Source organism: Rosa chinensis, chromosome 2 (genome assembly GCF_002994745.2).
Source record: "Rosa chinensis cultivar Old Blush chromosome 2, RchiOBHm-V2, whole genome shotgun sequence".
Taxonomy (NCBI): Eukaryota; Viridiplantae; Streptophyta; class Magnoliopsida; order Rosales; family Rosaceae; genus Rosa; species Rosa chinensis.
In genome coordinates this window covers 39,293,546-39,305,525 of record NC_037089.1, presented here as the reverse complement: position 1 = coordinate 39,305,525, position 11,980 = coordinate 39,293,546, and the positions used below count along the sequence as shown (strand labels likewise).

The 11,980-nt window shown below is 35.8% G+C and overlaps 2 protein-coding genes across 2 annotated transcripts; both read left to right on the top strand.

Moving 5' to 3' along the window:
- Positions 1-415: 415 nt before the first annotated feature.
- Positions 416-4,374, top strand: LOC112184270 (phosphatidylinositol 4-phosphate 5-kinase 5). The gene is made up of 8 exons (XM_024322538.2): positions 416-2,109; positions 2,251-2,418; positions 2,518-2,683; positions 2,793-2,912; positions 3,029-3,222; positions 3,432-3,562; positions 3,653-3,725; positions 3,823-4,374. Exons 1-8 carry the CDS (start codon positions 917-919, stop codon positions 4,112-4,114), a joined length of 2,337 nt encoding a protein of 778 aa, XP_024178306.1. The 5' UTR covers positions 416-916; the 3' UTR covers positions 4,115-4,374.
- Positions 4,375-8,802: 4,428 nt separating this feature from the next.
- LOC121051236 (protein translocase subunit SecA, chloroplastic-like) lies at positions 8,803-9,947 on the top strand. The gene is made up of 4 exons (XM_040513397.1): positions 8,803-8,945; positions 9,294-9,407; positions 9,502-9,615; positions 9,828-9,947. The coding sequence occupies exons 1-4, from the start codon at positions 8,940-8,942 to the stop codon at positions 9,945-9,947; spliced, it is 354 nt and encodes a 117-aa protein (XP_040369331.1). The 5' UTR covers positions 8,803-8,939.
- Positions 9,948-11,980: the final 2,033 nt, after the last annotated feature.

Here is an 11,980-nt window from a genome sequence, read left to right as displayed (position 1 = left end):
GATGGTGCATTAGCATGATAATCCTCCAATACTTTTGCTCCTACGTACTTGCCTCTAAATGTTTGGCTCCTAGAGGTTTTAGGAGATGAACGAGACTCTCTCTCTCAACCACGAACTATGAACAAACAGATTGAGAGAAATAAGTTGCAAACACTCAGATACTATTGCCCAATTAACCACAAATCACTCTAAAATAAGATTTAGAAAAGAAAAAAAACAATTATTCACAAGGCAAAATTATGTCCTAATCGTACGTTGAACGTACTATGAAATCATTTTTAACCAATTTTAACAGGATTAAACAGAAATAATTAAGCATTTAATAGCAAGCAAGATGACCATAGAAACTAGGGATCTTGCCTTAATTAATTATGTTGAGAGTTGCATGCGACAACCCCGGCCGTTTTTACTGTTGATTTCAGGGAAATGAGTACACCACTTGTCAAAAAAGCAAAATTAAACCTCAAAATTTAAATAAAAAAAATGATAGAGAGGCAAACACTTTGTGATCAATCTGGTTCAGAAAACGAAGGCACTTCATTTGTTGCAATCTCTACTTTTACTCAAGTTCTTCCCAAAAACAAGGAGATCAAAATTTTTATGTTTTCGATCAATTATCTACCTTCTTTAGCTCGGTGATCATCATGTTACATGATCCATGGCTTAAGCCATGCATGTTGGTTTATTATTTGATTCATTTTCTTCATCTATCTGGAATACTTGATTGATTGGTCTAATCGATCTCTGGAATATATAAGCTTTACGTAGTATTTGATATTCTTGATTGGTTCTTGTTTATAATTAATTTTGTTGTATCTTGAAGAGCTTACATACATGAGTCCATATAGGGATGAAAAGGTGAAAAAGTAGAATATAACATACGTTCCTGTTGCAGACAGATCGATAAATTGATCAAATGAGTAAAGAGAGTAGTACTGTTTTTAAGGCATGGGAGGCCACAGTTCGCAAGACGCAGGCTGCAAGAAAACGTGCAAATAGTATATTTGGACTTTCTGTGGACCATGATCACGATCATGATAGTGATCATGATCATAGTAGTGACGATAGTGATTATGGCCCCGAGGATATGATATACAATGCAGACAAGATTCTTCCGAATGGAGACTACTACACCGGACAATGGTGTGAAAATTTTCCTCATGGCCAAGGCAAGTATTTGTGGACGGACGGGTGCATGTACGTAGGAGAATGGTTTAAAGGCAAAACTATGGGCAAAGGCAGGTTTAGTTGGCCTTCTGGGGCTACCTATGAAGGTGAGTTTAAAAGTGGTTATATGGATGGCAATGGCACATACACAGGTGCTAATGGTGACACATATAAGGGACAATGGGTTATGAATTTGAAGCATGGCCATGGTACGAAAAATTATTCCAATGGAGATTGGTATGAAGGCGAATGGCGAAGAGGGTTGCAAGAAGGCCATGGCAAGTACCAGTGGATAAATGGGAATCATTACATTGGAGAATGGAAGAATGGAGAGATTTATGGCAAAGGCACCTTCGTTTGGAGTAATGGGAATAGATATGATGGAAATTGGGAAGAATGCGTGCCTAAAGGAAATGGGAATTTCAAATGGCCTGATGGGAGTCTTTATGTAGGGAATTGGAGTAAGGATCCAAGTGAGCAAAATGGTACTTATTATCCTTCTCAATCATCGTCAGATGCCAATCTCGAATGGAATCCTCAAGATGTATATAATATTGATTTAAAGGATTGTACGATTTGTCCCGGAGAGAAAGTTTCGATTTTACCATCACAGAAAAAGCTCGCAGTGTGGAGGTCAGCTAAGGGCAATGGGGTTAAGCCGAGAAGGATGTCAGTGGATGGAAGGGTAAGCGTAGGGCTGGAGAGACCTATGGATAGGTTGCAAATGTGGGATGGTGGAACTGGTGATGACCCTGCTTGTAATGTTGGTGATAGAGCTTCAACTGTTGGTAGAGATCAATTGAATGATCACGATCTCTTGGGTCTAAATGTTGAAGAAAGGGGCCAAATAAAGGTGCCCAGGGCAGGTAGGAGACAAGGGGAAACGATCAGTAGGGGCCACAAAAATTATGAACTCATGCTTAATTTGCAGCTTGGAATTAGGTAATTTTTAATAAAAAAATTTCATCTTTAATTGATTAATATTTTAGCACATTATATTATATATTTATTAGTGTAATTTGCTTCATGCTCATCATCTTTTGGATTATATTTATATTTATATTAATCATTTCATGCACATAGGCATTCTGTTGGAAGACCAGGCCCGTCTGGATCTCTTGATCTAAAGCCTTCGGCTTTCGACCCCAGAGAAAAATATTGGACAAGGTTTCCTCCTGAAGGATCCAAATACACTCCACCACACCAATCTTGTGAATTTAAATGGAAGGATTATTGTCCTTTAGTCTTCAGGTAACTAGGTCTCTCACCTTGCTAGCTATGTTTGCTTCATCAGTTCACTACTAGCTAGCATATTTGTATATAAAAAAAATTGAAAATAAAAATTTGCAGAACTCTTAGGAAGTTGTTCAAGGTGGATGCAGCTGACTACATGCTCTCTATTTGTGGGAACGATGCTCTTCGAGAACTTTCTTCTCCTGGTAAAAGTGGTAGCTTCTTTTACTTGACTAATGATGACCGATACATGATTAAAACAATGAAGAAAGCAGAAGTAAAAGTGAGTTCTCTAGTTGTTTGTACTCCATTCATCATATAATTATTTTTGAAAAAAAAAAAAAAAAAAAACCATGTATTGGGTTCTAGCCAAATAATGTTTCATGGTGAAGGTTCTTATAAGGATGCTCTCTGCCTATTACAACCATGTTCGAGCATACGAGAATACGCTGGTCGCTAAATTTTATGGTCTACACTGCGTAAAGCTAACCGGGCAACCTATTCAAAAAAAGGTAATTTGTCCAACTATATCGCTAAGCCTATAACTAGGCTAAACTTTAAACTAGGTAATGTGTTTGTAGTTTTTACAAAACACTTAAATGTTATTATCTGTCTTATAATGTTTCAGGTGCGATTTATTATTATGGGAAATCTGTTTTGTTCCGAATATAGCATTCATCGACGTTTTGACTTGAAGGGATCTTCCCTTGGTCGAACAACAGATAAGGCTGAGACAGAAATTGATGAAATGACCATACTTAAAGACCTTGATCTTAACTTTATATTTCGACTTCAGAAGTCATGGTTTCAAGAGTTCTGCAGGTGAACTGGTCTTTTGTTTTCTGGTGACATGCATTTTAAAGCAATTACAATTTGAAATGGCAATTCTATTTTTTTTTTTTTGCCTAATCTTCTTGTTAGAGAAATGGAACATAAATTGTATATATGTTCTGTCGTCTTATGTTTTTTCTTTTCTTTTCATTTGTTGGCCCTTCTTAATTGTAATGATGTATATATGCATGTTTATGCAGGCAAATTGATAGAGATTGTGAGTTTCTTGAACAGGAGAGAATAATGGATTATAGTCTCTTAGTTGGCCTTCATTTCAGAAATACATCAGCTGCTGGAAATCTGATTCCTTCTGGAGCTCTTACTCCTACTGGTTATTAATCTCAATTTTTTATTTTTGCTATTTTTCTTTCTCGCCTTATACACAAGAGTTTGATTGATACATATATTTTCGTTATTGCAGGTGAGAATGAGAGTGATGGAACTCCCAAACTTTCCAGGGCAGACATGGATCAACTTCTTTTAGATCCATCCAGGTGACAATATTGAATATTCTTTGTATAAACATAACAGATTGTACTAGTAGGGAGAGAGTTAGTGTTAAAACAAAAATTGATAAATTATTGTGCGCAGATGGGCTAGTATTAAACTTGGGCTAAACATGCCAGCACGCGTGGAGAAGACTGAGAGAAAAAGTGATTGTGAATTTCAGCTTGTAGGAGACCCAACAGGAGAGTATTATGAAGTTATAATGTTTTTTGGCATCATAGACATACTTCAAGACTATGACATTAGCAAGAAACTTGAGCATGCATACAAGTCCATCCAGTATGATCCAACTTCTATATCAGCCGTTGATCCTAAACAATATTCAAGGCGCTTTCGTGATTTCATATATAGAGTATTCGCTGAAGACACTCCATAATCAATTTGGTCACACTACATGTACGTCTGATATAACAGCAATTCCTTGTTATTTTGTTCAACAGGCAAAAGATAGAAAGTCATTTTGTGGTTGAGCAAAAATAGTTTCACTCTTTGGTGATAATAAGGCTATATGCAGGTGGATTACGTATTAAATACTCCATTAAATTATACCAACTATTGTGAGCAACTACAACACTAGTGTGCAATCTTTTGTAAACCATATCTTTTAGAAACTTTGATATCTTTTCCTAATTAATGAGTGATATCTTTTTTTTTTTCTAAGTCTTTAGAGATAAAGAATTTTCTGGAATCTCTCAAACTGTAATATTGTATCAAACTTTGTACAGGACAATAGAAGGGGTCGTCTTGGGTACCTTGATGTATGTCATACCCTTATTTTTTTTTTTTTTTACTTTTAGTAAATTAATATTGTAGAAACCTAGTGAACCGGTCAACAGGTTACCCAATTAAATATCGACATGTGTCATTTTTAAAAATAAAATTTACCATATTAACAACACACTCTTTCTTGATATGTAACATTGTTAAAAATCATGTAACAAGTATTGTCAAAATAATAAATTACACATAGTTTGAAAATACAAGGACAGAATATGATTTTCTGGAAAACGAGGATTGCAGTGTATGGATCAATCCCTACTGGGCAGATATCAGAAACAATGAACCAAACTCCAGACTTTTGGTTACGCAGTGAAAATCTCAAAATATGAGATTAAAAAACACTGCGGGACTCTTACTCTTGAGAACCCAAAATAAAGATCATCATATTGAAAAGGATATGTTCTTTTACAAACTTTGAATAGCACTAGCTCGGCTATAAGATTCACACAAAATCTAATACAAAGTTTGTCTTCGTTCTTGAACTCCTTCACTTGAACGATCTTCAAATCTTGTTCTTCTTTCTTCACAGTCTCCCTACTGATCTTGAGAGAGTATTATGCATATGAAACTATGATCACAAACACTTATACATGGACCAAGTGTTTTGACTCTTTGTGAAGACACAAACTCAAACAAACATGCAAGACTCTATCAAAATTCTTGCCTCTATGGATGTGTGTACAGACCGTGTATATTTTCTGCCCATATAATAGACCTGCGGCAACTACTCAAAGATGATGCAAAGATTCTACCCTAATTCCCAATTAATTTGGAAAGAAACTTCCCATATATGAACTCCAACAAATCTTAAGGGAAATCAATTAGGAATAGACAAGTCCTAAAAACCCTAGGGCATCAACACCACGATTTTAACACTCAGAAAAATCTTTTAAAGACATAAATACATAAAACCTAAAACCTACTTTCCATAATCGGACTCCACATAAAACTGACAGCTGACTCGGGGATTGCAACACACGTTGCAATCCCATGCATATGCAGATGCATTTACCTGTGACTCTCCGAGATCAGTAAAGGGCTTTGTCATAGTTTTGTATGGGAATGCCAGTACGATATGTACAAGAATTGTACCTACATAGTTGAACTACAATTACGACTTATGACAACAATTGTTGTGGTTATTGTAATTAAGTGGTCAAAGATGTAAATATCATATTTGGACAACTTTTATCAAATTTAAAACCTTGATTATCAAGTGGAGAAGCTCCTTACAATACTGAGTTGTTAAATATCTTTTAGTCTAATTTTAATTTTACCATGTTCACAACACAAATGTTGTTGGAATTGTAAAATGGTTGGTAATCTTGTAAATAGTATAGTTTTTGAAGTAATTACTACAATCAGAACAAAAGTTACCACTTTTACACCAATAGTTTCAAGTTATGGTAAAATATGTAGTCATTAAGTAATTATTCCATTAATGATAAAAATATAACGATTTACCATTTTGACAACAAATTTGTTGTTGCACTTGTTAAATTGTCCATAAATTAGTACATTAGTTTAGGTTGAGTAATTAATTACTATAAATAGGAAAAAAGTTACCGCTTTTACATCAATTGTTGTGATTGTGGTAAAATGTGTAGTCATTGTAATAATCATTTCATTAATGATAAAAACATAAAGATTTACCACTCTGACAACAAATCTGTTGTCATACTTGTTAAATTGTCCATAAATTAGTACATTAGTTTAGGTGGAGTAATTACTATAATTAGAACAAAACTTTTCTTTTTTTCATCAATTGTTGGAATTTGTGGTAAATTACGTCAATTAAAAGTAATTACTAATTCGATGATGGACATTACACAATATATTACTTTCATTACGCAAGGGAGAACTTTATTACACAAATGAGGACGGGTAAAGCTATGGACATTAACACACTACTACAAAAAGTTAATCACACAACAATAATCACACAATGGAACAGAAATCATCCGTTGTGTGTTTAAGTAAGCTTTATTGCACAACGGTACTTATTATATTTTGTTGTGTGAATGCCAATAAAGTGATAATTTTTTTATCAGAACTAGATTGCACAACAGAATTAAGTAATGTCTGTCGTCTGAGTCTTAAAAAATTTAGCGGCAGATTTCCCTCAACTTTGGAGTCTTGGTTGCCTCTTGAAATCTGAAATTTGTGCTACTTGATACAACGGTGCTTTATATTTCCGTTGTGTGATTGAAAACTAAATGCCAAATTTTGAGGAAGCTTGATTGAATGTCTTCCACAAGGTAAACCTAGTGCAAGCTATAGAAATTAGACAACAAAAGTTATACTTTTCAGTTGTGTGAAAGTGGGAACATATAGGCGGCAACATTTTGAGCCAAATTGCTGTATGCGGCAGATTTCCCTCCATGTTTTGACATTTTGATTTTATGTAGTGCACTCTTACAACAGTTTGTTAGATTTCTATTATGTGAGCAACTTTAGAAATTGTTAAAGTTTAATTGTGCCTCCCGCCCAGCCCAGCCACATCGTGTCGAAAGAAAAATGAAACTAATTCTCTCGAGCTTTCTCAGTCCTGCCTCTCCCCCGCCCCGCCCCTCCACGACTCTCTCAATCGTGAAACCCCTCTCTCTTAGTCTCTCGATCTCCTGGCTTCTATTCTTTATCCCCTAAAATCCAAATCCTCTTCAGCAATGGAAGAGATAGAGTGCCCTAGATCCACTTTCTCTCTCCTCCTCGCCTCCAAATCCAATTCCTCTTCTGCAATTGAAGAGACGCAGAAGACTCTTTAGTTTCTCTGATTCTAAGGCTAGCTTCTTTGTTCGACCGATCAAGCACTCGCCGAAGCCTGGAATGAGTTGCATGGACGTTAACCTAGCTCCGGAGATTCGAATTTCACGAGAATGTTCTTCTCCAGCGATTCGTTGAATCGGAAGCACATGGATTTGGGGAGACGAAATACGAAGGAGAAGGATAGGCAGAAGCTTCTAGAGCAAACGAGGTTGGAGGTTTAGGAAGAGAAGAAAATGATAGAGGTTGCTTGCTGTATGAATGTGATGAATTGCGGAATCAGAGCACTAGTGAAAGCCATTCACTCTACTCCCACGCAGTCCATTCTCTATCTCTCCGGCGGAGCCTCTTAGGTCTCTCTCTCTCTCTCTCTCTCTCGCTCTCTAATTAGCAATTCCGATTAAGATTCTGTCAAAATTGACTAAGACCGATGATTTCAAGCTGTGGCGTGGTTACTCTCCGTTCCCGGAGCCGCAAGTACAGACTTGGAAACTGTAGTGCCTTATTCCCAAATGTCTATGATCCAATTACTCTCCCCAATTTAGTCTGTCTTCTCCTTGTAAGGTTAAATTTACATATTGGTATTAACCTCTTACACTTGGTATAAATATATCATGTACCAGTCTTTTTTCTTTAAGAATTTGATTTAAAGTTGATTAGCATGGACTCTAGCATCAGAATCTGAGAGCTACAAGCTCTATTATCTATTATTTATTTACATACAAGTTATGTCTACATTTGTATGAAAAGCCAGAGTCTCTTTCCTTTAATGAGATGTTTCATAGGACTCTGGCATGGTTGTTTTGTATTTGATACCTGAGTACTTTATTGTTCTTGTGAACAATTGGGAGATCTTATCTTTATGACAGGCTGACCAAAACCGTATCGAAAGGAAACAGGTGCCACTTTTTGGTGTGGAAGGAAGGTTCGAAAGGAAAAACCAGCATCCAGTAATGTATCAGCAATATTTGAGTTATTTTTCACAAGGAATTTCTATCATTTGGATTCATATCATTTCTGATTGTTTGCAAAATGCAGGGACTCATTCATTTTCCATAGGAGTCACAGAAGTCATTAATACAATTCTCTTGATAGAACTAAGTGTTGATGACGTAGATTATGTCTACCAAAGGTTAGTATTTCCAGACTAGGTTTCATGTATCTTGGTCCATTGATTATGCTTCACCAGTATCGTTTTGAAACAATTATGCAATCCAATACTTGTCTAATAACTCAACTTTTCACATAGAATGTTCATTTTCTATACTTAATGGTATGTATTATATAGAAGTCCTGGGAAAATCTTAAGCATCAATATCCCAACATTTGAGGCCCTTACTTAATTTGGAACTGCTACAATCACAGCAAAGAATACCAGTGAAGTGGAAGCATGATATTGCTTAACGGTACACTATTGACTATTTTAGTTTTAATGCCCTTTTGTTTCCCTGCCTCATGATGTTTGGGACTTTGGATTTCTTTAACTTAAGTAAAGGACGTTAAGGATTCTAGGTGTCAAAGATTTATATGATCCCCTCGAATAGTGGGCATCTTATGTTCTGAATGCCGTGAAAGCAAAAGAACTGTTTCTTAGAGATGTAAATTATATAATTCGTGGCAAAGAGGTTCTTATCGTTGATGAGTTTACAGGACGAGTTATGCAGGTGATTATATTTATCAATAAGTGTTTTCTTTATTTATGTGCGGTAGTTTCTTCTTCTTTACAGGGAAGAAAGCATTTTTCTTGTCGAGTTATCTCATCAACAAAGCTGTTAACATTATAGAATTTCTTGTGGCAATGTCAACTGAATGGCTTCAATCTTATCCAATCAATAATTAGACTTATTGGTATTCTGGTGAAAATGTTAACTCCATCGCTATATTTTCTTTTCCCTGATATTCTACTGAAATTCTTATCCCATCACTAGAATTAGTTGCTGCAACATTTAGGGTAATTGAGATTTGGATCTTTAATCTCTCCGTAATTGTAGTAGCTTATTTATGTTGTTTAAGGGAGGCGGTGGAGTGATGGACTTCACCAAGCAGTTGAAGCAAAAGAAGGTCTGCCGATTCAAAACGAAACTGTAACTATGGCATCTATTAGCTACCAAAACTTCTTTCTCCAGGTAGGATTCTATCTCTCACCTCATTGAGTATCGCATCTCAGAAAATTTTTGTTCTTTTCGAAATGTTTATTTATTTATATATTATCTATGACAATTTCCAAAACTTTGTGGAATGACTGGAACTGCAACATCTGAAAGCACAGAAGTTGAAAGCATAGACAAGATTAAAGTTACAATTGTCCCCACAAACAAGCCTATGATAAGAAAGGTGGGGTTAATTTGCTGGTTTAGGTTGCCATAATCAGTTGCACTACTGTTTTTAAATCATGTATTTAATCTCATAGTAGGAATTTAAATGGTTTGATTTGAATATGCTATAATAAGGAGATTTGCACAAGATATTCTAGTACACCTTTCAACATTACTTACCTTATGCATTGATTTTCAAGTTTCTTACAATCTCTTTGTTTTCCTTCTCAGGATGAGTCTGATGTAGTTTTCAGGGCAGCTATAGGTAAATGGCGGGCAGCTGTAGTAGAGATTTCTAGAATGCACAAAACAGGTCGCCCTGTACTCGTTGGCACAACCAGTGTTGAGTAGAGTGACTCATTGTCTGAGCAGTTGCAAGAAGTTGGCATTCCCCATGAGGTGTGGTCTCATTTATCCTTTTGGTTTAAGTTGATTACTGGGGGAGTTTGAAATGGAATTATGATATGAGCATTTTAATGCGATGTTTTAACTGCCATTTCCCTACATTTCCTGCGTTATTTCCTTGAAAAATCCCTGTTTTGGAAAGTTTCCATTCTTTGATTGGGAAAGTTCCTTATTGTAGAAAGTTTCCATTTTTGTAGTTTCTATTTCTCATTTTTAGCAAGTTTCTATTTTTCACTTTTAGTAAGTTTCTATTTTTTTTCATTTTTAGAAAGTTTCTATTTTTCATTTCAGGAAAGTTTCTATTTTTAGTGATAGTTTCTATTTTCAGGACCTCGGAGCTAAAAAGTGGAAATGAATTCACGAATGGAAAGAGGAACGTTAAGGGGAACAACAATGAGACACAAAGGGCCACACAATTGAGCAGAAATGAAGAAATAAGCTTTCATGTTCCAACCAGGAAACCCTGCGAAAAGGAGGAAGGCTTACCAAGCAAGTTTCCAACGCAACCATGAAAAAGAAATGGAAAAATGAAGTGTCATGACGTTGGAGGATGAAAAGGCTTGTAGTTGACGCAACAAGGCCCAAGAACTCTATGGATTGACTTGGATTTTCGGCAAAATGGATCAAGGCCCATAAAAGCCCATGGAATTAGGGTTTGTGACGCAAAGAGTAAACCCTAGAGAGGTTTTGCCGTGAAATACCAAGGGAAGAGAGAAAGTTGGCGTGAAAATCAAGAAGAAAATAAAAGATTACGCCAAGAGATTTTCTAGGGTGGAGTTTATGGAAAGAAAAAGTGTGGACATCAAGAAACAGACCAAAAGGCGTCTAGGTTCATTCCTATATTCCCTAAAGGTATTTTGGCTGAAATAAGAGAAGAAAATCAGAATATATTCATGCAATTTCGGCAAGAATATATTAGGGAATCATCTTGGAGTTTTGTGATTGGTTGGATGACACACTAGGGCTTACTTGGCAATTTTTCATTGGTGGAAGCTATGTGGAATTATTAAATTAATTCCTTGGAAAATAAACAGAAAAATCACGGCTTGGAGACCAAGTATTGCTGTTCCCTATATATACTCTACATCCCTAGACGTCTCATACACCCCCCCCCCCCCCCCTAATTCAGAAATCACTTCATACGCGAAAGCTCTCTCCATTCTCTAGTTCATATTCTGCGTTTTCAAGCAAGGGAGGAAGAAGCAAGAAGAAGCCGTGAGCATCTCTCCCATTCACCTTGAAGCCGTGAAGTTTGAAGCTTGCTTTCGAGTTTCATTAGTTCATCATTCGAGTTCTTCATCACCATCTCCATTCACGGTGTAATTCAACCTTCTTTCTTGTAATCACCTTTGATTCCCCTTGTTTGATTTCGTTAGAAGTTGTTCTAGTTAACATTGATGTTTGAACAAGGTTTAAATTCTGAAATTTTATGATTGAATGAAGATTTCGATTCTTATATTGTGATTCCAATATTGCTTTTGTGTGATTGTTCGATTGAATTTGCTTAATTGATATCTCTTGTATGTTTATTCTAATTGGTTCGAAACTTTTAGGATATATGTATGAGTGGTGCTAGATTTAAGAACATGATTCAACTTATTGTTTTGTGAACTTGAATTGAAAGTAGTAAAGGTTTTGGACAAAAATCGAATTCAATTGAAAAGGATTGCAATTAGGTGAATTTCTTCATACTAAGTTGCACACTTGAGTTGATAGCCTTTCTATGTGTTTCATGCGTTAAACATGTTATGATTGTCTAGCTTTCTAGAGCTTGAATGCATGTTTGATAGGATTAGTCTTTGTGCTTTCACTTAGATTAATTAGCGTTGAAAGTAAAATATGGGAAATCGTTTGCTTTCTAACGTTTCACATGATCAACTCCTTTCATATGACTTGGAAGAACAATTGTAAGGTTAATTCGAATTCAATTGTAAACTCGGGTTTGATCTTTGTTTCTTACGTTTCATTCTTGTATTTGT